The sequence below is a fragment of the Danio rerio genome, chromosome 16 (genome assembly GCF_049306965.1).
Source record: "Danio rerio strain Tuebingen ecotype United States chromosome 16, GRCz12tu, whole genome shotgun sequence".
NCBI classification, from domain to species: domain Eukaryota; kingdom Metazoa; phylum Chordata; class Actinopteri; order Cypriniformes; family Danionidae; genus Danio; species Danio rerio.
In genome coordinates this window covers 40496079-40521113 of record NC_133191.1, presented here as the reverse complement: position 1 = coordinate 40521113, position 25035 = coordinate 40496079, and the positions used below count along the sequence as shown (strand labels likewise).

The following is a 25035-nucleotide window of genomic DNA, read 5'->3' as shown; positions in this document are numbered from 1 at the left end:
TTTTAAAGCTGCTTGATTCTTTTAAAACCGAAAGCAGAGCCCGTGGTGTTTTTCCATAAGATACTCCTTTATGAATGTTTTAATTTTTTATTAAAGTCTTTAATGTGCTTTTTGATAGTTTTATTTTATTTCAAGCAGCATCTAAATGCGAATTTATCCTCAAAACTTGGCATGAGAGCGATGCAAGTCATGTGTGGCATAATTGCCTTTTTTCCCTGCGCGTGCGAGATCAATTTCTGATATTTTTGCAACTATAATGAAAGCATAAACATTCAGTACAAATAAGTAGTCTTAAATAAATAAATAAATAAATAAATAAATAAATGAATAAAGCTGTCTTTTAACCTAAATATAGAGAGATGTTCAGTGTTTGCTATTTTGACAGGACTAAGACAAGACTTTTTCATTTATGTTTTTATTTCTGTTTTACTTACATTTTCGTTGTTGTATATAGTTTACTATCTCATTTTATGTCTCAACAATTGTAGATAATAATAAACGAATAATGAAAATTAATGAATAATGAAAATAGGCCTAGATATATTATTTATTTAAAGACATTGCCGACATTGAGCTTAAGTTGAATGCAGCTTCATCAAAAGCAAAAAATAAATAAATAAATAAATTGACCTATTTTAAGCAGATTATAATAAAAATATTTTTTGCCGCAGGACATAAATTAAGTCTAGCAGGTTTATTTTTTAATAATTTAGTTTCAGTTCAGTTTTTTTTTTTTTTCCAAAACGTCAATGTTCTCCTTTAAAGTAGCTATAACTGTTGTTTTGTTTTGTTTTTTTACTTAATGGCTCAGTATGTTTTGTATTTGAATTTCAATTTCAGTCACCTTGCATATGCGTGTGAAATATAATGCAAGCATAACCGCTGAAAAAGAAGAAAAAGCTGTCAGTTAGAGCTAATTCATCGAAATAAGCTATATTAAAATACAGCATGCATGTTAATACAGGCAGAATGTGAACAAACTCAAGGTACGGCTAATATGCGCTTGCTTTTTAATGCATTTAAAAAGATTTGCGGCCATTTTATAGGCTACAGGCTATGGTGTATAACAATGTTTTTTTTTTTTTATTTGCATGGTAAAGGACAATGCACATTGATTTGAAACTTTTAATTGCATTTTTATGTCCTGTAAATAATAAAAGTTGAATCAGATTAATAAAATCGAATCTGAATACCTGCAAACGGGGCCACGGTTACTTTTTTTTCACTGACTGGCATGACTGGCAAACGCGTCAGAAAAAAAACTGCTGAATCTCTGCAAATATTTGGTTAACTTATAAAACAAATGTATGGTTTAGTGATGTTGGTAATGAATAAAAAATTGCAAAGCAGAATTATTAAAGTTATTATTTCATTGATCTGAACATAACCATTTATAGTATAATTACTAACCCGTCGTCTAAAATATTAAAATAATAGTCTATTATTTTATTCGTGGCTAGAGCTTGATTAAATTGATTAACAAGCCATGTGCTTTTGTTTGTTTGTTCTCGGTACTGGGTATACGCAAAACATTTTCTAAAATGTCAAGCAGTATTTGTCTATAGCTTTAATTAATTCAAAATATTAAAAATAACAATAATAAAATTATAAAAATACAAAGATAAATAGAGCAGCATTTTGCTAATTATAATAGTCCTTTATATTTATATACATGTGTTTTTGCATATTCGTTATTTCACTTGATGCATTCGTTATTTAATGTTTGAATACTGAAATAAAAAGCCATCGTTTAAAAGGTTATTTCACCATCAAAATGTAGCCTGTTATATGTATCATTAAGGTTTTATATAAAACTGCTGTGCAGTGTAAATGGGACCTTAATACAGTTTAAAGCGAAGTTGTCTGTAAGGATGATGGGCATGGCATGTCTATTGTTGTGGCTCGCGTTGTGAATATTAGAAAATAACTGTCGGGTGAAGGCTTTATGGTCGTGCGGAATTGTCTGCTGCTGTCATGGCTCAGCAGGCAACACCCTATTCAGCTAGGCTATGTTCGGTGTTTTTATGTACAAATTCGTTTTGGCGAATGCTAGAGCGTAATACAGATATTTTAAATAACAAGTAGTTCAGTCCAGAAGTTGCTGTGCATAGAAACATTCATTTTCATAAGGCCCCATATTTAATGCGGTTTGGTTTTAAAACGCATAGGTTTTGCTACGGTTACACCATCCGTCCTCGGGAGTTTTGGATTTTGTGTAACCATGTTTGTGGAAAACACTTGAGGGTGGAGACATACCCCTTCCCCCATCTCATAACCAAAAGCTTGTCTTTCAGGTGTTAATGGGCATCAGTGAGACCGAAATCATGTCGCATTTCCACTGTCGGTCTATAGCTCGCATCGCGTAACGCAAACCCAGCCCCCAGAACGTCCCCCGACTGTTGGAATCGTGCATCCGTTAATAACTCGGTAGAAAATGTATTTTATAACATCCTCATTTAGACACAGTCAAACATTCAGCCCAAATGCACTGGAGAGACCTGAAACGTGTTCCCAAAAATGTTCTGTTTGCACAATTTGATTATTATCATCATATCCAAATACTTTATAAATAATATTCTAAACCTTCTCTGGTGTTTATTGTTTTTAGAAAATATCTAAAATCTTTTAAAAGAAAATATCTTGTAAAATAAAAGTTTGATTTGGCTTTAACGGTTTTATTTATGTAGGCTATATAGGCCTACCTAAACTGTTATAGCTTGATTTTGCTTGTTTTATATTGGTTTATTTATTTAATGCGATTTTATTATATCCGATAATGTAATTCTTTAAATTATATTTCAATGTGGCTGAGGCTTATCAAGATATGACACTTGTTTTGAGTCTACAAAAGGTAATTTGTAAAGTTTTATGTCTTTCTGTTGTATTCATATGGTGTATTATCTGCAAAATAAATAACAAAAAGAAAGAAGCCGCTAGCAGCATCAACAGAGCTGTGAAGAGAGCGCTCTTTTGCTCGGTCTCTCACACACAACCTTTATGTCTGCCGTGTCTTTGTGTAGATTATTATGCGTTATTGAAACATCAAGGGAGACACAGCAAAATCACTTATACATTAAAATTGTATTATTCTATGCAACAGCCTTACATTTAAAACGGAAACATAAGGGCGATTATAAGCAAAAAGACCTCAGCCTATAAGTCTAGATGTTTTCTTTTCCTTTTTTATTTATTTGTTTATGTGTTTGGCACATGTGTGCGATAGAAAAACTAGTGTAATTACGGCAAGCCATCTTTCCCAGACTCGGGGCAAATTCCGCCTTTCCTTTTACTCCGTCCCGAAGCCCCAGCTGGCCCTCCTGCCATCCACTGCGTAAAACATATGCTGGATAAGTTGACGGTTCATTCCGCTGTGGCGATCACAGACTAATAAAGGGACTAAACCGAAAAAAAAATAATGAATGATGAATGAATGAATAAATTAATAATAATAAAATAAAAATATGGTAATAATAAACACAAATGCCGCGTAAGCGGCCTTTTTTATTTTTAGAGATGGTACATTTGAATTGCCTTCAAATGATGGATCTGCGACAGAGAAACTAGGGGTTTTGGGGGACATGCATCACTATATCCTTTTTTCCCCAAACTGTGCATAGTTCAGCTGCAAGTTACTGTACGTCTTTTTTTGAAAAAGCACCCCATGTCCGCTAGTGCCGTGCGCCTCTTTCTCTGGGCAAAAATGAGTTGATTTTTAAAATAATAAATATATAGATTAATTAAATTTTCAGCAAAAGAGACATTTATTTCATATTTCACTATGCATTTCATCTGATCTTTATAGCTTAATTAAACACATATTGTCAAAACCCACACATAGGCCTATTGTATGAAAATGAAAAGGGCATTTTTTGTTATTATTAGACTATTATTTGTTATTTGTTGCCTAGGCTATTTTCACATTTGAGGTGCTTTATTGGCATGACAAGTAACTGTACATTCGTTTTGCCAAAGCAGTGCACGTCTCACAAACAAGAGAGTGCAAAAAGGGCAGTAGTGAAAACAAATATGAAAATAACATATAATAAAAAAAGATTAATAAAAATAAAAATAGAATAAAAAAAATAATAATAAAAATAGATTTTTGATAACATTAAACAGGATAAAGGTAATAATAGTAGCCTATTATCAAAAGTAAGTCCACATAAAGAGTTCCAGTATTTGTGTGTTGGAGACAGGAGCGGGTATTGTTGGGTGAACACACAGCAGCACACACACTCCCCCAGTAAGATGGGTTCTGTTCGACAGGGACTCAAAGTTGTTTTGTATGTGTTGGATTATCGGGTAGAATTTCTCCCGGATCTCAGAGTATTTAGTGCACTCAGTTAGGATATGCAGCTCCGTCTCAATCAGCTGCTGAGGGCACAGCCGCTTCTCCACCGGCAGCCATGTTTTTTTTGTGCCGGCCCGTCTTTACGGCTAGCTGATGTCCGCTGCCCGCTTCTAACATGTTAGAAAATACTGCAAATCAAGCTGTCGGTATCTCCCCGCGGTTGAAATTGTTCGTTATTCGGAAAAAAAGAAGAATAAATATCAGCGCGCAGTAGTTGCTTTCTAGATCATTTTAGGCCTATATTCAGCTGTTTTAATCTTGCAATTCTGATAATTAGAGATAATGTCTGTTTTTATCAACTTGTCTGTCATTTATTTCTCATTTGCTACTTATTTTATTAATTTGTTGATGTTATTAGTCGCTTTTTAGGTGCTGCTATGAATAAAATAAAACTATTAAAAAGCACATTAAAGACTACTCATAAATTAAAACATTCATAAAGGAGTATCTTATGAAAAAACACCAATTACCGGGGTCTGCTTTTGGTTTTAAAAGAATCAAGCAGCTTTAAAAATATAATTTGCTGAAGAGAAATGACAGGGAAAAAAAGATTGAACATATCGGGACTGTTAAAAGAACATTCCTCTTTGAATTATTCTTTCGAGTCCGACACATCAGCTAAGATTATGAACGACGGAGTGTCTCTCCTGCTTCAGTGGCGTGTCCAGCTGGTTATAAACGAGGAGGCGGAGAGAATGCGCTGCTTAGTTACGGCTCGATATATTTAAATAAAAACTAACAACGAGTTGCTTATAACGCTCAAAAAGTTAAACTCAAATGCACAACCCTTGTTGGTTGCACCTGCGGGATGCACAATGAACCTAACGCGCCATAATTTTAATTCTATATTCGTGAAGAATGAGCCAACCGCATATGCTTAGTCCTGTTGGTCGGGACTCTGCTTTATAACTTATTAGTTTATTACAATAATCACACTTAGCTTTGCCATCGTTCTTCACCACATAGCCACTCAACACATCTTGCGGTCCATCTTTAATGTTTAGATTATTGAAGGTGCTATTGACGTTTTGAGAAAAAAATTAATAGTACTGAAACTAAATTATTGAAAATAAACTTGCGGGAGTTCATTTATGTCCTGCGGCAACATTATTTTTATTACACTTTAAGTGATCTGCTTGAGGTAGGTCACGTTTATCAATGGTAAGTTTTAGCCTAAGTTTACATCAATAACATAATGTGCATTGTCCTTTACCATACAAAAAAAAAAAAAAAAACATTATTATACACCAGTTGCCTGTAGCCTATAAAAAGGCCGCAAATATTTTTAAATGCATTAAAAGGCAAGCACATAGCTTAGCCTTAGTTTGTTCACACTCTGCCTGTATTAACATAAATGCTGTATTTTAATATAGCTAATTTTGATTAATTAGCTTTAACTGACAGCCTTTTCTTCTTTTTCCGCGGTTATGCGGCATTATATTTCACACGCATATGCAAGGTGACTGAATATGAAATTAAAATACAAAACATACTGAGCCATTAAGTAAAAAAACAAAACAAAACAACAGTTATACTTTAAAGCAGAACATTGACGTTTTGAAACAAAAAACGGAACTGAAACTAAATTATTAAAAATAAACCTGCCAGACTTAATTTATGTCCTATTTTCATTATTCATTTATTTTCATTATTCGTTTATTATTATGTACCATAATTGAAACATAAAATGAGATCGTAATTATAATCAACAACGAAAATGTAAATAAAAACGTAAATTAAAAATATAAATGAACATGTCTAGTCTTAGTTCTATCAAAACAGCAAACACTACATCTCTCTATATTTAGACTAAAAGACTGCTTTATTTATTTATTTATTTATTTATTTATTTAAGACTAATTATTTGTACTGAATGTTTGTGCTTTCATTTTAGTTGTCTTTCATTTCTTCAATTCTATTTTCCAAAACGAATCCTCTTTGCACTTAATAAGTTTACAATAAACCAGGTAAACAAAATTTAAATGTAAGTTGAGGTGATCGCAAGTTCACAACTGTGAGGTGATGTGCTCTACCGGCAGGATAATCTATATTATTTTGCTGTTTTTTATATGCGCACGTTTAAGATTTGAGATTATAACATTGCCATGATAGTCAAAGAAATCAAAACATTATTTTCACCCCAACGCAATTTAATCGGGCACTGAAGGCTAATAACTTAATTCTTATATTTGCTTTTTGACTTCTCACCATGTATCTTTTCTACAGCATAGTATAGTGTAAGAGCATGTCTATTACCAGAAAAACTAAATTAAAATTATATTTTAATTGAACACATCACATCACATACAGTAAGCTACGCCTACAGAACAGTCTGTTTAGCATTGTGAAAAGGCAAAGCTGAATATCTGTGGTTAAAGTGCCACCCAGCGGTCAAATGCTGCTGGCGCATCAAGTACCGCCGTCGCCGCGGTATGAATGGCGGCACAAGGAACACATTGAAGTAGTAACATCTGTATGTCCTTTTGGATGGTAAATATTTTAAGTGGTTTGATTTCTATTGAGTTTATTTTAGGTAACTATCAGAGGAGGGTAGAAACTTATTTGTACTCGTGTAGCTTGATGACTAGCATATACTGTATACACCAGAATGCATAAAGGGTTATAATAAGGGAGAAGATCATTGTATGGACACTGTCACAATATGTGGATGATTGAATTATCTACAGCTTCACAGAGCTCTAGTTCAATTAAAAGACTTGAGTGGAGACCATTGCTCCAAACAGTGAGATGATGACTGTTTTTAGTGTTGACTGGATAGAGAATTATTCTGTAAACAAGCACAGTTGAGAAACAATATCAAAAACACGCGAGAGAAAATGTAAAAGCATTAAATTAGGGGTAAAACAAAGTTATTTAAATTGAACAGTGGTAAAGTCAGATTAAATGCACCGTTGAACTACAGAAAAAACAAACATCTTATGCAGATTTATACTTTCACCTGGCACCGCATCGCACAACTCACAAAACAGATTAAGGCTTTTATACTTGACACGTTCACCATTGAGATATTTTTTTTTAATGACAGGCGGCGCTCCAAAAAAACAGAAAGTAAAATCAGACGAATAAAAAGATAATCATTATCATTGAAGATGTTTTTGGGGGCCTCTTTTTTTGTTGTTTTAACAAACTTATCCCTCAGGTTTTTCCAAAGTTTTACAAAAACTTTCCTACTTTCCGATGGCTGTTGCAATTTCTAGCCAATAATTATTGGTCATTCTGGCAAGCAGAAATGTAACCGTGATAGAAAATAGGTAATAATAGGTATAAATTAGGTATTTTAGGTATTATAGCTTACTGTACTATTCACTCTTTAAATAAATGCTACTATCAATCCCATTTTATCACTAAAATAAAGTGAACTAGTGTCTGCTGTAAAGTGTTTTGTAAAGTACTTCAATTACTCTGTTGTGGTAATTCTATAGTTGCTATTGTAACACAACTACAGTATGCTGAAGCTTCTTTGGAGAGCAAAAGCACGAAAGGAGTCTGACTGAGCGAGAGCAGATCATTCGCACGTGAGCAGCCAGTGTTTTGAGAGCTCGCAAGCAGTTTTGTCCATGAACAAAAGGAAACCGGCGCGCGAGCAGAGATTCGCTCTCTCGTATTACGGCACTTCTTACTTATAAAACTGTACTTGCGACATTTGTCAGTGAAATCATGTTGCGTGCACTCAAAGCGAACTTCCGCAAACACAGCGATGATGTCACATTTGCCGCGCGCACTGGGTTTAATATCAGAAAGCTGATTGGCTATTGAAAGTTGACCTTTTTGTAGTTGTAATGCAAATTACAATTGGACTAGTGAAATAAAGAACTACAACACCCCAAAGACCTAGCAATAAAAACAAAAATAAAGACCTGTGCAAAAATATTTAAGACCTAGAACAGCAAATTTAAGACTTTTTAAAGCCATAAATTTCGATTTTTTTATTTTAAGACTTTAACACTTTTTAAGACCCCGCGGGGACCCTGTGTCAGGTGTTTTATCATATTTGACGTGTTGCCAGTCTTGGTCGCGATAACTTTACAGATATTGCATCGTGCGCTGTTGCCGTCAATCTTTGCATAATGTAGCCATACTTTTGATTACTTAAACATCCTTTGCATTAAATGTATGCTATGCTTTAAAGTGTAGTAGTGTACGCATTACAGCCTCACATTTGACAAGCTCTGAGTGAGTGCGCGTAACCGTCGTAAACTACTGATTTTCAAGACAGCCTTGCTGCAGTCAATCACCAGCATTTGACCCGGTCACGTTAAGGATGGCTCAGATTTTCTAGCTCACTGACGTTGACAAGATTATACCCTTGAGTATCGAAATTTGGTACCGAACGCAAAAGAATTTTTCGATACTCGATAGTAGCAAGACGATTCGGTCGATACCCAGCCCTAATTGCAAGGTATTCACACACAAAGTAGGCCTACCTGAAACTTTGAATTAGAAAAAGCTTAATAATACATTGGACAGATCATCAACACACTGATTTATCCTCTTTGTGCTGCTCAGTTTTTGAAAGTGTCCGATTGAGTTTCTTCTTCTGACGGGAATACTTTAAGTGCTGCCAATAGTTAGTAAAGCCTGGCTTATTGTGGTCAAAGTAGTTGATTATATTAATAAAAGTGAAACTGACAGGAGCAGTATGGATTGTCATTCACTGAACTTGTCATTAACTAAACATGATGTAGCCTAATATAGGCTATTCTGAAACTGTGAATATTTTGCTGTCATTTTAATTATATTAAAACTTTATTCAACAGACCAGTTTGTGTTTTGGCGCTGAAGCATTTAAGTGGACCTTGTTTTAAACTTTCTCCATCTCACTCAAAAAAGGAAACATAAGCTGGACCACAACATATATCAATGTCATAATGAATGCTCAAATAATGTAGCCTATAGTTTATAGCAAGCATCATGTTTAGTTAGATTGTGTGTTTGTCATATACAGTCAGCCTATAGGTCTGTTATTTTTACAAAAGAAGATTTATCATTTGAGTTTATCACCAGAGCTATAGAAACTGTATTATGCTTAGAAAAAAAAACAGCACAGTATCAGATCTGTATTAATCAATGCTCAGAATTTTTTGTATCGAGATCGGATCGGTTCCAAAAAAAATGGTATCGGTCCATCCCTAGAAAAAAATAAAGGAACACAAACTGCCATGATGTTTCAAGGGGTTAAAAGAGAACATGGTTGTATTTTTGAGTGCAATATGTACACTTTAGGTTTTGGTTTTAAGATACTAATGTGGAGCTTTACATACAAACACAAACTTTGAAAAGCCCCAGCTTTAGCACAATTACTGAGAGTGTATTAGCATTTCATCATCATCATCATCAAAAAAAGAAGAAAAAAGAACATACCTGAAGACTTGCATAACAAACATCCACCACAGATGTTGGCCAGTTTTAGAAACAATTTCACAAGTATATCTGAAAGCTTGAACAGTTCAATTATATTAATACTAGGGATGCTCAATATCATCGATTAACCGTTAACCAAAAGGGTGCGTTTGTAACCGATTAATGCTATCAGTTAAACCATGAAACATATTATTTGATATATTTTTAGTTTGGCTGCATAAGGGGCCGATTGAATGCGCCTTTGCGTTAAGAGGGGCATCTTTTGCTCGCGGCTCATCCCAGAGCAGCAGTTTGTGTTGTCAAGACAACTACAGAGAACTTTTAAAGAGCATGGTTTCCGCTACATTCATTCTTCCATGGCGGGGACCAAAATGCATCCCGCCACGGCTACATTATCCATTCAAAACATTCAGTTATTGTTGTTGTTTTTAATAGCGGATTATAATCGCATCAAAATGTATTAAAAGGTAAGTGGATTATAACGCAAACTTTTCTGTAACCGTATAGTCTGTTTAACCCTTTGGCGTTACGTGCTGACTGACTGACAGGTGCGCGATGCGTGAGGCCAGAAAACACGACGAAGCTTTCAGTTAAGATGAACACAGTTTCTATAGTTCTACTTTATTTAAAGATAAAGGAATATGGCTCTGCATATAATCACTCTATCTTGCTAGAGTTTATAGCCGTTTCGCTTTACTTCAGGACGCATTATTGCCGCTCTGAAGGTCTAATCGCTGTTTTAAGTTATCCAGAGCTGGATGAATATACAAATCTTGAATATCAATTTATTATATATTATTAAATATTACAATTGTAACAACACAGACACAATCGATACCCAGCTGATTCAGTCGTTTCATGAGAAGAAGCGCGGTCCTCTCTTCTTTTTTCCTTGTCAACATAAAGGCAGTGAGGTGCGCCTCGTTTTCGGCCCCTTGTTTAACTGCAAGGCATACTTAACTTGCGGGACGACAACGTATAACCCGTGCCTACAGACTAGGGATGTAACAGTATTGTAAATACCGTCATACCGCAATATTATTTTTTTTCGATATTACCGAAGTCGCATGACTCGGTAAAACTATAGGTCTTCTGAGAAAATTTGCTCAGGCGAATGAAGCGAACGGGAGATAGCGAAAACTACAATTGCCATCAGCCCATGCTTGACCATCATCCCTTGCGGTCTGTTGTCGCTACAGATCCAGTAATGCGGAAATGGAGTGTGCTGCTAGAAGCGGGGATGAAAAGAGCTGGAAAACTCTAAGGCCCTGTTTACACTAATGCGTTTTAGTTTGAAAACGCATAAGTTTTGCTACGGTTACGCCAACCGTCCACACTACGCCGGAGTTCTCGAGCGCCGAAAACTGCTGCTCCGTCTCAGTGTGGATGATGGAAAACGGAGACATCTGAAAACGGAAGCGGGGCTGCAGACATTCGCCTCTCTGATTGGGGCTTTTCCTGAATATTAAGTAGCCTAACACGCACAGTTCAGTCCTGCATTATCTCCGTGTAAGTTCAGACTTCGCAAGTTTGATCAAGGCTGCAGTCTCTTCTTCTCAGTTTGATATGGAAAAGCAGATTATACCGAGGACACGGGTAAATCTTCAAAGGGAACAGTGTACTTTATAACTTCATTCACATCACCCTGGCTTGTTTCACTTTCTCAACAATAAAATGTAAACATGATTTAAGGAACTGCCTATTTTCATTTTAATATTAGCAACTTAGACAGCAGACATGTTGAGGCGTCGTGCTGCATAAGATGAGCGTCATCTTCACTGTGTGGATATTGATAACAAAACGGAGCCGATAACAACTGCCTCCTTTCAATTTCAGTGAAAATACGAAACACACCCTCTCTTTTGCTGAGTATCAGTTTTAATAATCGATAATGGCCATTTTAAAAGTATAACATACAATAAGTTTATACATTATAGGAAATAAAGGCAAGCGATCAGTCAATATACAGAATGTACGTGGTTACATTAATCATTAACTTATCTTTGCGCTCAGCCAAAACACGTTACCTGAGAACAAGTAATAGATTCCAATGACCAAAGTCAGGAAATATGTCGTTAGATAAAGACAACAAGATAAATGAAATATCCCGTTTAATAAATATAGTGAGATTAGATCCAGCGGGAGATGCTTGATGAGAAGTCCGACTAGCAGAGCTCTCATCTGTGTAGATGGGCTGAGTGTGATTAAATGTTGAATGTGATGAGTTTTCAACACTACTAAATTGAAACTTTATTTTTTTACATGGTTTAATAATTTTTTGTTATTAAAATTGAAGTTCCTGTTTCAAAGCTTACAGATAGATGGCTAATTTGTATGTCATTGACACTTTTGGCACTTTTTTGGAGTATTTTCATAAGTTTTGTTTTTTCCTGTAAATGATTCAATAAATACCGTACCGTGACATTCATACCGAGGTATTACCGTACCGTGAAATTCTGATACCGTTACATCCCTACTACAGACACATTTGCCAAAGAAGCAAAATGGAAGAAGAATATTGCTGTTTAACAGACGTGTTGATGCCAAACTAGCGCTGATGTTGACCTGGATCTGCATCATAAACACAACAAATAGGCTTTACCTTTTATTTTACAGCTTATAAAGCATGTATGCACAATAATGTAACATCATATTTAAACAACAAAACTGTTTACAAAAAGTCAACCTATGCGCGCGTGTTGTTGTCTTTTCATCACGCAGCGCACGCACTTGAACCGCGAGAGAGAGAGAGAGGAAACCATATCAGGACATATTCTTTAAAATAATGATTTCTATTAAAATGTAAAAAGGTTTTGTGATTATAATAATGACAGCGGGGCATTAAATAAATGCATATTTTCCGTGGAGCTGGCGATTTGAGAAAGTCTGCGATTTTATTTGACAGAAGAAAAAAAAAACATGATTGGCGAAAAAAAAACAGCCTATGCCGGTTATTAAAAAGAATCAGTCAGTATTTTCGTTTTGTAATATAAATTAATTATTGAAGTGAAAATAATTTAGGGCAGTCCTATTTATTTTATTCATTTTATTTAGTTCTTCTCTTATTCTGTTCTTCTGTGCTAAACACTGCAAGTGCGTAAAGATGCTCTGTTGTTTTGTTCTATTATTAATATGCTAGCACAGTGGTTCTCAAACATTTTTCATCAAGTACCCCCTTGGAAAAAAATTGTCTTTGCAAGTACCACCATAATGAGCAGTTTTGAAATACAGTAGCGTATTAGGTCTAGTAAAGCAGCTTAAGCTCTGTACAGTTTAAAAAAGAAATAACTCCTGGTTTGTTAGCGCCTGGAAATGTTGCCTAGACCTCATAAATATAGGCTTTATGTCATCATATTCGTATATAAATCATTTTTGATAATTTCTTTAAATATATGTAGCATGTACATATTACATATTTGATTCATCCGCGTACCACTAGAAAGAAGCCTGCGTACCACTAGTGGTACACGTACCACAGTTTGAGAACCACTGTGCTAGCATATAAAAATAAATTAGTATTTTAAAATGCATTATTTAATGTGTCAGACACAAAATAGACACGTCAATTTGTTTAATATAAAATTAATTGTAATCTGACCAGTTAACCGTTAATAACCGATTAATGAGCGACGGTTGTCGGTTAGCAAAATTAACCGAAATGAGCATCCCTAATTAATACATTATAATTTTGGAACAAATACAGAAATACAAAATAACAGGGCATGGAACTTTAATCATACCTCTGAATGGGGGAAATTTTCTTGCACATTTAACTGCTGTCTTCCAAGTCCAGCCATAGTGAGATGTACTTCTGCCTCTCCTTTTGGTGTTTTTTCATGCTGTTTGTCCAGCAGGTAAAAATACATTAATAAGCTTTTACATTGCCCCTTATATGGTGCAAAACAGCTTTTCCCTCTACGCTCCTCTCGGAAAAACCCAGGAAATGACCTACAAATATTTTCTCATTAGTGTAGGAACAATTTGTATTAGAGAAAAAAACACATTAGATTCTTCTACACATACAGTCATCCACTGAATCTCACACCTCATTTCTTGCTGAACTGACTGGCTCTGGAAACGTGATGTTGTCCTCTCTCTCTGTGTTGAACTAATCTCTCTTAGTTGGTTTGTGTTCTCTGGTGATCTTAGGGTGTTGGTGAGCCTCGACACCAGGCTTTGAGCAGCAGATATTATTTCTCCAAATGGAACCTGATAAACATTAACATAAAATTAAGCTGTAAGTCATGCAGAATTATGATTGACAATGGTTAAAGAGGGTAGACAGACAGACAGACAGACAGACAGACAGACAGACAGACAGACAGACAGACAGACAAACAGATAGATAGATAGATAGATAGATAGATAGATAGATAGATAGATAGATAGATAGATAGATAGATAGATAGATAGATAGATAGATAGATAGATAGATAGACAGAACGATGGATGGATGGATGGATGGACAGATTTTATTTAGGTTTTAATGCCATATCAGCAGCATTGGCTATATTCATGGCAAAAAACATGTACTAAATATACAATTTATAATCATATCATATCAGTTAGCATGATGACGCTCATTGCAGTTAGTAAACAATCTTAGCAAACATACATTTTAAAATAACAACAAAAAACATACAAGTAGCAAGCAACAACACTGAAAACAGTCATATACAATCTTTTAGTTAGATTAAAGATAAATATTGTAAAACACCTTTTCAAACAGCTCACTTCAAATATTTCCAGAATAAAAACATTCTCCAATATCATTTAAAAACACAATGTGTATTTTTACATGATATTAGCAGGGCTCGAAATTAACCTTTTTGCTTGGTAGCACCGGTGCTCCTAACTTTAAAAATTTAGGCGCATCAGCCAAAATTTAGTCGCACCCACCAATTAAGAGCACCGTTACTACAAGTTTTATACAAACATATTTATTGTATTTGAAATCAACACTAAACAAACTAACAAGCAAAAAAAATTATATATATATATATATATAAATGCAAGCTTGAGGAAAATATGTCTCAACGAAATCCCGTTATCACAATAAAATATATTTTTATAACAGAACTGAGTGAGCAAAAGATACACGGAGCGCTCACCGGCCCTGCACGCACTGCTTAAATGAATCTGTTAACGGTATAACTCTGCTGTTCTCACAAGTGCTGTCTGATATTGCACTAATGCTTTTGACACATATTGTAGCTTATTATATGCATACATGTTAATAGCAATACCGGTTTATTTTTATGAGTAGCAATATTAGTTTACTCAATGCAAGCCCGTTCGCGATGGTTTACGTGGTGTTCAATTTGACATATAGCTGTCCCTTGCATGGCGGACAGCATTTGGCGATTATATGAAGACAGAAGCTCTCGTGCTAGATGTGGCAAACAGTTACCTGAAAACTCCACCCCACAGACTTTACATAGCGGACTTGAAGCCAATGGAAGTCTTCTACTCTTGGAAAAGTGTAGATAGTGGATTAACATTTAGCACATGATCACTACTAAGATGTTTCAGTATTTATAACTTTAGATGTCATGGTTTCTAAAACAAAATCTGTCAGTGTTATCTTCATTCTCCTCTTCAGCGCTTTACAATTTTTCGCGGTAGTAGCTCTCTCTGTCATCCCAAGCCAGAAGCGCTGACTGAGTGATTGACAGCTGATATTAACCAATCATTCGCGTTCAGTGCTAGAGCAGTGGGCCAATAAGAAGAGCGTGAAGGCGGGGCACGCATTACGGACTTGGATTTGTTTACTGCAGCAAGTTGACATGACAACAGTTTTAAACCATTCCTGAGCGCTGCGTTTCACGTTTCAAGTGCAGAGATGCATTCTGCGTGAATGTCTCCCGAATCCGCGCATGTGGTGAACATTTTACAGTAAAAACTGGTCGCACATAACAATTTTAAGCACTCGCAGAAATGCTCCCAAATATATTTTAAGGTCGCATAGATAAAATTTCGGGCGCATATGCGACCAAAATGGTCGCAATTTCGAGCCCTGTATTAGAGAACGTTTTTATTCGGGAAATATTTTAAACATATTAAAATGTTTTATCGGTAAAATATTTTTACACAAGTCACCAATAGGTATTTCTTCCGCTTTTCATAAATATGCGAGTGTAAGCCATGAGTGTCTGATGCTACATCTTGTATGAACAACCTGGTCATGTCTATTTTCAAAATGGTAATTATTCCTTTCATTAATTAATGGATTCACTTCATACCATGTGTTTTTCCTACATTCATCCCATTCCATCTGCCATTTCTCATTAACATACAGATTTAAAACAGGTTTAACATCAGACACAGGAAGTTTACGTTCTGTTATCTCCAACTTCTATCTTCCTTTATCATGCTTTATCTGCACGCTCATTTCCAACTCATCCCATATGACCAGCCTGGTATCCAGCAGAAAATAATATCAAAGTCTTTAGTCTTTAAAAGGTCCACTTTTTCTATTATGCTAAAAATCTTAGTATGATCAGTTTTCATAGATTCAAGTGCTTGTAAGCAGGACATAATCTGAGCTAATTAAAAACAGACAGACAGATAGATATTGGGCATTTTTCTAATACTAAGAAACGAGTCTTATGTTGAGCAGGTAGATTTGAGGGAATAGTCACTATATGAGACAAAATATACTTTTTTGGCTATTTGCTCAAATTATTTAAGTTAGGTTACTCTACTTTAGATAAGAATTCTCTTCATAAAGACTTTGTAAATTGCTATAAATATATAAAAACGTCATTTCTGCTTAGTAATGTGGATTGCTAACTTAAAGATAATATAAAAACGTATATCTGAACATGTAATCTTCTCTCATAAATCAATGAGGAGCTTATTTATTCAGCTTTCAGATGAAATACGAGTGTTTAAATGACTGCCCCTCATGATTTACGCCCATGGGTCCGGGTCACTTATTTAACCAATTGCTAATCTGCACAGACTTTATTACATTATTCAATATATTTTCCCACTCATTCGGTGATAATAAGATAAATTAACGTAGATCTCAAGTTTTTTAAACAATTGATGGATTTAATTCAGTGTCATAAAAATAAGCAAAAACCCTCAAATATTTAACTTGCCTTTTGCTGATATCTTCTTTATAATAGATCAATAGTCTATCTGGCTTTCAAAAACACTTAATCAACAGATGCCATGTTATAGTTAAACACCGTTAAGTGATTCACTGAGAAGTTCTGCGCTCGCTGCCTGTCAAGTTCACTTACGTTATGCTAACTTAGCTTGCTATCCTCGGCCCGATCTTAATTTTGATTCTGTAAAATGTCTAAGAAACACAGCGAAAATGGACCTCATTGAGTCTCAACCTTTATTACAGCTCATGGAGGACAGTTCTCAAAGAGGGATTAACAAAAGTCTTACCTGAGACGGTGTGTGGGAGCTGCCCAGACATTTTGTTCGGGGGGCTTCCTTCAGTCAGGATTCAGGATCTCATCACGCAAGCGCACTGTTGTGATCGATGACTCTGGCTCGTTTATTAATGCCTGTGACCGCGGTGATGTATTTTGACAGTGGACTGTCGCTGTTTGATTCGTACTCTTCGTGTCCGTGGTGAAACTATTTCGTGTCTGTAAAGTAACGTCACAAGTTATGTTCCGTTTTCCTTTGCGGTTTCATAATTGCAGATGCGTGAATTTTATAATTATAACAGAAATTTTATTCCATAGGTTAGCAACTTCACGTACTGCCGCCAAGACATCCTCGTTTCCATGACAACTAACATTAGACTCCGGAGCTCTCGATTTCTTAGCAGCAGACTTCTGGACAAGAGTCAACGCATCGTGATTCCGTATTACATTGTAAATTCAGTGCAGAGCTAAAGGCCGATGCAGAGTCCTCAAATTAATCAGCCGTGTTGGACCCGTCAAACATCAATCATGCCAGGCCTTGCGTGATTAACTTTATTCTTCCCTCTTTTCCCCATGCAGAGATGGCAAAAGAGTTGTATAAGGTCCACGCGTATTTTATAATGTTATCACGAGCCCTAAACAGTAGGTTAATATGCCACTTCACCTTTTACACCCTGAAGAATAAACGCGAACACCTGTACCTACAGGACCCCCATCCCATCTTTGGTCTGGCCCTACGCTACGTCATAAATCGAACGCGCTCTGCACCGCGAGTGTCAGAATCCACCAGACGCCTGACAGAACAGACGTGTATTGAGGAACTTTTCATTTGATACTCAGACAAGGCGAAAACTCAGATAATTAACTGCAGTAAACTCATTTATACACCCTAGAGAGCGTTATTTACTGCTAATAAATGGAAAAAAGTATGTTACATGTTCCCGGTCCTTCCGGACAAAGAAGACCGCCATGTAGACAGAGGATAGGGCCTTCTCCTGGTTCTGGTACATTTGAATGTATTTTTAATGTTTGATTGATGTTGTTTAACCCTTGTGTTGCTGTTTCATACACACTGGGGTCATTTGGCCTCAACTTTCTCTCAGTTTCAGCAAATGGAGTGATTTTTTTAGTGACAAACTATTTTGACATATTTTGGGAAAAGGCTTTTGAATTAAAAAAAGTTTCAAAAAACTTAATTCGGGGCAAATTGGCTTTGTTTATGTTGTTGGCTGTTACGGGTTAAATTGCTTTATTTTTATACTGTCTGTTCAGGCATAACTAGAAGCTGTCTCAAATGAACATGCTGTTTTTATCTTTCAGTGGAAGCAAAATATGACCTGAAAGAAAATATTGGAGCTGGCTGCTACGGCAATGTCTATCGTGGTATCAGAAAAATGGACGGCAAACAGGTAAGTCTATTCACCCTAGTCCAGTTTAGAGGACATCAACTTTAGAGAAATCATGTTTGATTGCTCACTCATGTTTAATTCTACTTTTCATCCACAGTTTATCATCAAGTCGACTACTTCAGAAGTTGACAGCAATGTGGTAAGTCTGAAAACATCATGCGTGATTCATATTTGAAGCATCACAAAATACATTTAATAGATGAGTCTGTCTGCGGCTGTGGTTATACAAATATCTACTGATCATTTTGTGATTCACTGCTGTTTTCTGTTTATTTATGGTTATGATGGGAATTAATATGTGCTCTGCCGAGTTTTGATGCTGAAAATTTAACTCTGCAGTTTAACAGTGACTTTATATACATATAACAGAAAAAGTAGTCACATGCCAATATTCAATAATTCAGTATATCATAATAATGAACATGCACAATAATGAATAATTATTATTTACACTTTTAGAGTGTCTTTTAAGATTATTTTATTCTGCAACATGTTGAACCCTTATTAAGCCATTTATTTTCAAACATGATGCTTTTCTCAGGTTAATCTGGGCTACGACTTTGGGAATTCAGAGACTGTTTGTCTTTGGTTCGTTAACTCTGTGCAGTAAAGTCCTCTCGTTAACATCAGTTAATTTATCTAAAGTAGTTTAGTTTATACTTTATTATAGTGTTACCTATTATTGTACTTTATAATCTTTTTTTACATGTATTTAATAAGCAATACACTAGGTATTGTTGTAATCATACCTGATAAAGTAATCTGTTTCACAGCTCAGCTTAATATCTTGATAATATCAAAGCTTCCGCAATTCATCACATTAAAATCTAATACCGTCAGAAGCCGAATTACCAGATTTTTACATCACAATTGACAAAACCAGTGCAGATAATAAACATCAAGCTCCCATAATGCATTTCAAAAGCATAAATAAATACACAGAAAAAAAACATGAATCACAAAATACGGAAAGCTGCTGATTTACAGATTTTCTTTTACAGTTATATTGAAAAACAGGATTACATGTTGTTGATATGCAGCTAATGTGCACTTTATCTTCAGCCTGGATATCCGTTACCCATACCAATCGAAGTGGCCATGATGACAATTGTGAGAGATCCCCCCAGCCCGCTGCTCATCAAGCTCCAGGAATGGTTTTTAGTTAAAGTGGAGAAATTGCCAAGAGGAGTAAGTGTATTTATACAGCACATTTCATGCACAATGCGCTGCAGGAGGGTTTGTCTCGTTTCTTATTGTCGTTTTAATTTTGTAAATTCAAATTCCTAAATCAAGAAGCATTTCTGGACATGTAAATAACTTTGTCTTGTTTTCAGAAAAGCTTGTGGGTTAATGATATGCCGGTGCGGTAAGCAAAATAAACTCATTTCTACTTTAAAATCTATCCTGAATGTAACTGGAAGCCAGTGTAAAGACTAGGCATGGGCCAATAACTGTTTTTAAGGTATGGAAAAGTCGAGGTTTTAAAACTGCCAAATTTTCTGTAATACCGTTGTGTGAGATATATTATTTACAGTTTTTTTAGGACAACGGTATCTCCAGCTGAATAAATATCCAAAAATGCTGTTTTAAATAGTAAAGAAATCAGTGTTTTTGAAACAAATGAGGGCCGCAGAAGTCAATTAATCTTTTGAATTATTTAGCCTGACATGTTTACTGCCAAAAAAATATTATAAATCTATTACAAAATAAAATATATTGTTTTCAGAGGGGAACAAGTTTGTCTTTTACCCAGACATTCAAAAAGACTACATATTAGAGCAGTAATCACAATACCGTGAAACCGTGATATTTTGATCCAAGGTTATCATACCGCCACAATCTAATACCGGCCCATGCCTAGTAAAGACTGACCTGAGGACTGCTGTCGTGTGCTTTATTTTAACTCATTGCATCTGCTTACAGAAAGTGTGTAAGACAATAATGTTGGTGATGGAGTATCTCGGCCCGTGCAGAACACTGGAGGATTTCCTGCAGAAGCACCAACACCTGGAGGAGAGAGTCGCGCGTACGCTTATCCTGCAGATTGTCAAAGCAGCGCAGGAGTGCTTGAGGCGGAAAATTTGTCATCATGATATTCATGATTGTAATATCCTCGTAATCGACCGGCCTCTGCAAATCAAGCTAATTGATTTTGGCTGTGGGATGCACATCTGTCATGGTAAGTCAGATTATTTCAGGAGGAAGCCGAAAAACATTCATTAGTCTCTGAGACTCAGTTGAATGGGGCTTTAGCTGAACTGCTTGCTCAACACTAAACCTCTCTTTCTGACAGATCCAAAGAAATACCCACCAGACACAAGGATATCTCCAAAGAAGGCGGTTAAAAACACAGTGAAGCAGCTGTTTGGCATCATGCGGGAAATAGAAAAACAATGTTCCAGCATACCTGAAGGTAAGAAGATGACTGGGACTGACACTGTTCATCCCTCCTGTTGACTTATGGGTCAGAATTGACCCTGGCCACATTTTACCAGCAGAAAAACCCAAAACAATGTTTTTCTTTATCTTGAGGTTTGGTGACGGTTTCTAAAATGAGGCCAACATTAGGAAAATATATATTATATTTTCATGAAGACTGAACATTAGGGCACAACAGGAGTCATTCAGGTCAATATTGAGCTGTGTGTGTGTGTGTCCACCATTAACTAACTTTCTCTTTTAAAATGTTACAGAATTCATGGCATTTATGAATACCTGCATTACCCTTGGGGATGATGATCAGAGACTGCAAACAGTGCAGCAGATTCTGGATCAGCCATGGCTAAAAAACCAATAAAAATAAAGACTGTTCTAGATATGTGTAGTTTATGCTTTCCACCCTGAAAGAGGACCTGTTTTAGAGGAGATTTTGGAGCACGAGGGGTTCAGCATGACGCAGAGGCTTTCAGCAGCAGGAAATGGTTTCATTCTTCCATGTTTGATGTTTGTCATTTGTTGTTTTCCGCTTCTGCTTCCCAAATTCCTGCGAGGGTTGCAGTCAGAGCTGCATGTAAATGAGGGCCAGTTGAAGCCGCCATTAGAGTGACGTCAGCTTTCCTCCTCACCTGATTGGTTGGAGGGAGGAGGTGTCAATCTAGAGCTAATAGACCAATGGGGAGGCTTCAGCCGGCCCTCATTTGCATGCAGCTCTGACTGCGACACTTGCGGGAGGAAGTGCAGAATGTGGGAAGCAGAAGTTATGAAGAGCTTTGAGAATGGTGGTCTTAATATGCTGGATTTCCGTACATTAAATAATACTGTCAAAATTAAATGGGACAAAAAATATTCTCTAAAATCCAACATCAATCTGGAACTTTATTCCAAATTACATATTTTCTTAATTTGGATGGCTTAATTGTTATTACTCTGTAACTATAATGCTGATAAAATACCAGCTAAATTATCTCAATTTCATAAACAAAATTTCTTAATCGATTCAATACTCCCATCCCCCCTAAAGAATTTGCTGTCGTATTTGATGCCATACCATCTGGAGTTATTAGGTTAGTCCAAGGCATTCTCTATCCTTCTACTTCCCCCCTTGAGACGCTTCTACTACAAAGGTAGGAAAATATAGTTTCTCTGCAACTTCTTCAAACAAATCAGTACATTTACATTTAGCAGACTTACACATGAGGACGAAAAAAGAAATTTACACAACTATAAGAGCAACAATGAATAAGTGCTTTAGGCAAGTTTCAGGTGTGTAAAGTGTACGAAGCAAAACATTAGTAAATTATTTATTTATTTTTTTGTAATACAGTTAGCGGTGGAGCCAGAGAGGCAATTGCAGATTAGGAAGAGAAGTGCAGACTAAATAGTTGAGTTTTTAGTGGTTTCTTGAAGACAGCGAGTGACTCTGCTGTTCTGATGCAGTTAGGGAGTTCATTCCACCAACTGGGCAGATTGAGCGCGAGAGTTCGGGAAAGTGATTTCTTCCCTCTTTGGGATGGAACCACGAGGCGACGTTTATTCACAGAACGCAAGTTTCTGGAGGGCACATAGATCTGCAGAAGTGAGAGCAGATAAGAAGGAGCGAAGCTAGAATTCGCTTTGTAAGCAAACATCAGAGCTTTGAATTTGATGCGAGCAGCAACTGGCAGCCAGTGCAAACGGATGAGCAGCGGAGTGACATGTGCTCTTTTAGGTTCATTAAAGACCACTCGTGCTGCTGCGTTCTGAAGCAGCTGAAGAGGCTTGATAGAGTTAGCTGGAAGCCCGGCTAGTAGAGAGTTGCAGTAGTCCAGTCTGGAGAGAACAAGAGCTTGAACAAGGAGTTGAGCTGCATGTTCAGATAGGAAGGGTCGGACCTTTCTGATGTTGTAGAGTGCGAATCTGCAAGATCGAGCAGTTCTAGAGATGTGGTCAGAGAAGTTTAGTTGGTCATCAATCGTTACTCCAAGGCTTTTCACTGTTTTGGAAACAGTAATGGTTGCCCCATCCATCTGCATTGAAAAGTTCTGATGTTATTTCCTAATGGAACTGTATCAGTTCCAAATGTGACTTTTTTTTATTTTATTGGAATTCTTTTGTTTCAGATATTGATTGAAGAAATCAAATATGGCTCATCCCAAATAGCTACTTAATTACAAATAAGATAATAGAAGTTTCATTTAGAACTATTCACCATACACACTCGGTCAATACTCTCTTAGTAAGATATAAAAAAGATATTGATATTAATTGTTCATTTTGTAAGCAACACAAAAAAATAAGTGCCTAGTTCACTTATTTTGGCAATGCAGTTTTTCTAATTTGCTTTGAAATGATTTTTCTTTTTCTTATTAAGAATGTTGATAAAGATTTTTCCTTACTATGGGAAAATGTTTTGTAAATAATAAAACGGATGCTATACATAAAAAAATATTTTTTTTTTCTTAATCTTCTTATGTTATTAACAAAATTGTATATACATAAATGTACATTTTCAAACCAAAAACCCTTTTTAATATCTTGCTCACTGAAATGCAGCATTACTTTAAAACAATTTCTAACTCTTTTACAAAAAAATGCTTTAAAAACAACTGAAATGTGTCAATTGTATAATCTTTTTCTTTAATATATGATGTATATACCCCTACTGTTAATTTTTTTTGTTTTCTTTTTTAAAAATGTTTTCTTTTTGTCTTTCCATTTTCTTTATAATGTACTGTGATTGTATATTTTTACTTGTCTCATAATTTAAAAAAAATGTGGAAGCGGAAAACAGCATCATGTCAGAAAACAATGGAAGTATGAATTCCTGATGATCTGATTTGGTCACTGACCACATGTGTGCTGCTCTTCTATCATTTCTGTGAAACTGAGACTGTATGCAGAGCGGCCTGCGAACCCCATGGAGTGTGTTGAAGCTGTTTTCTGCTGATCAAACTGTAAACTATTGTCTTCAATAAACTGTATCTCTGACTCCTGCTCTTTGTTCATCACACCGGCTCCTTGCATTAACACAAGTCAAATCCTTCAGCGTAGTGATACGGCACTGTAATGCACTCAAAACATGCCTGAACTACTTTATCTGTTTGTTGATCTGACAATAAGTGTGAACACAACACAAAACAACAAAGAGAAGATCTGTTTTACAGACTGCAGACTCAATTTAGCCTTTATAGAACAATATTGATGCGTCATGTAATGTTTAAAGCACATTGCCCTGCCATTTGTGTGACTATAATGTGAAATATAAGAGTGTGTTTACTGATATGAGTAATCCTACTATAATATCTACTGAACTAGCACCAGGGCTCTTTCAGTGTCTGACCAGCAAATGTTGAGCTTTAGCCAAAGAACAATGGTTAGAATGGAAATGTCTTCATTTCACAACAGTTTTTAACAACACTCAGAAAAGTTTTGTGGAAAACTAATGGAAACACACTTATGCTTCAGTTTGTGCTAGTGTTACATCTACACAGCACAGTACACTCAAATATAAGCTAATAAGTAAAGTGAGCCAGCTAGTGTTCACTGAGTTAAAGAGACCCCTGGTGAAAATAAGTACATTGCAAGTATACTAACCAAAAGTTAACTTAATTTAAATATATTAAAAGTATTATTACCATACTTTTATATATGAAGAGTTCAGATGCAAAAACCTCTAAGCGCCATCTGAAATGTTCTTCTAAAACGACCATTTTTGTCAGCCTCCTATGTTTATGTTCAGTTATTTCACTTTAAAGGCAATGTAAAAAATTATTCGTCACTATAAAAGTCAACTTACTGAGCCTACACACAGGAGTCGGAGAAAAATTTATTTATTTAGCATTTGATGTTAATATATTTAAGTATTATTTTACCTATGCATTGAACAATGAACTTATGTAAGAATGTGTCAAAGCACACTTTTAAAGCACAGTGTTAAATAAACAGTGTAAGTTTTCATTCATGCAATTCAGTTCATTACTGCCTTTAAAAAGTAATAAATGCATTAAAAGCCCATTTAAAGCATTTGTTACTGTATAAGAGATGTTGTTGATGCTGACTAAATATCTATATTTAACATAAATAT

The 25035-nt window shown here is 35.7% G+C and overlaps 1 protein-coding gene across 2 annotated transcripts; it reads left to right on the top strand.

The window, feature by feature from the left end:
• Positions 1-17896: 17896 nt before the first annotated feature.
• Positions 17897-23939, top strand: LOC141378271 (serine/threonine-protein kinase pim-2-like). 2 transcript variants are annotated; one of them, XR_012392374.1, is made up of 8 exons: positions 17897-18128; positions 18445-18533; positions 18631-18672; positions 19596-19721; positions 19868-19899; positions 20457-20712; positions 20827-20946; positions 21227-23939. XR_012392374.1 is itself a non-coding variant. In XM_073926403.1 (7 exons), the coding sequence occupies exons 1-7, from the start codon at positions 18041-18043 to the stop codon at positions 21328-21330; spliced, it is 825 nt and encodes a 274-aa protein (XP_073782504.1). In that variant the 5' UTR covers positions 17897-18040; the 3' UTR covers positions 21331-23939. The 2 variants fall into 2 exon arrangements, 1 of the variants encoding a protein (XP_073782504.1); XM_073926403.1 differs by lacking the exon at positions 19868-19899.
• The last annotated feature ends 1096 nt before the right edge of the window (positions 23940-25035 follow it).

What these genes read in the sequence shown, in the direction of transcription:
- LOC141378271 (XM_073926403.1), top strand. Translation starts at nt 18,041, where the DNA reads ATGGAAAAAAGTATGTTACATGTTCCCGGTCCTTCCGGACAAAGAAGA. An exon ending in GAAAAATGGACGGCAAACAG is followed by an intron (nt 18,534 to 18,630) that starts GTAAGTCTATTC and finishes TTTCATCCACAG; the next exon opens with TTTATCATCAAGTCGACTAC. An exon ending in TGGAGAAATTGCCAAGAGGA is followed by an intron (nt 19,722 to 20,456) that starts GTAAGTGTATTT and finishes ATCTGCTTACAG; the next exon opens with AAAGTGTGTAAGACAATAAT.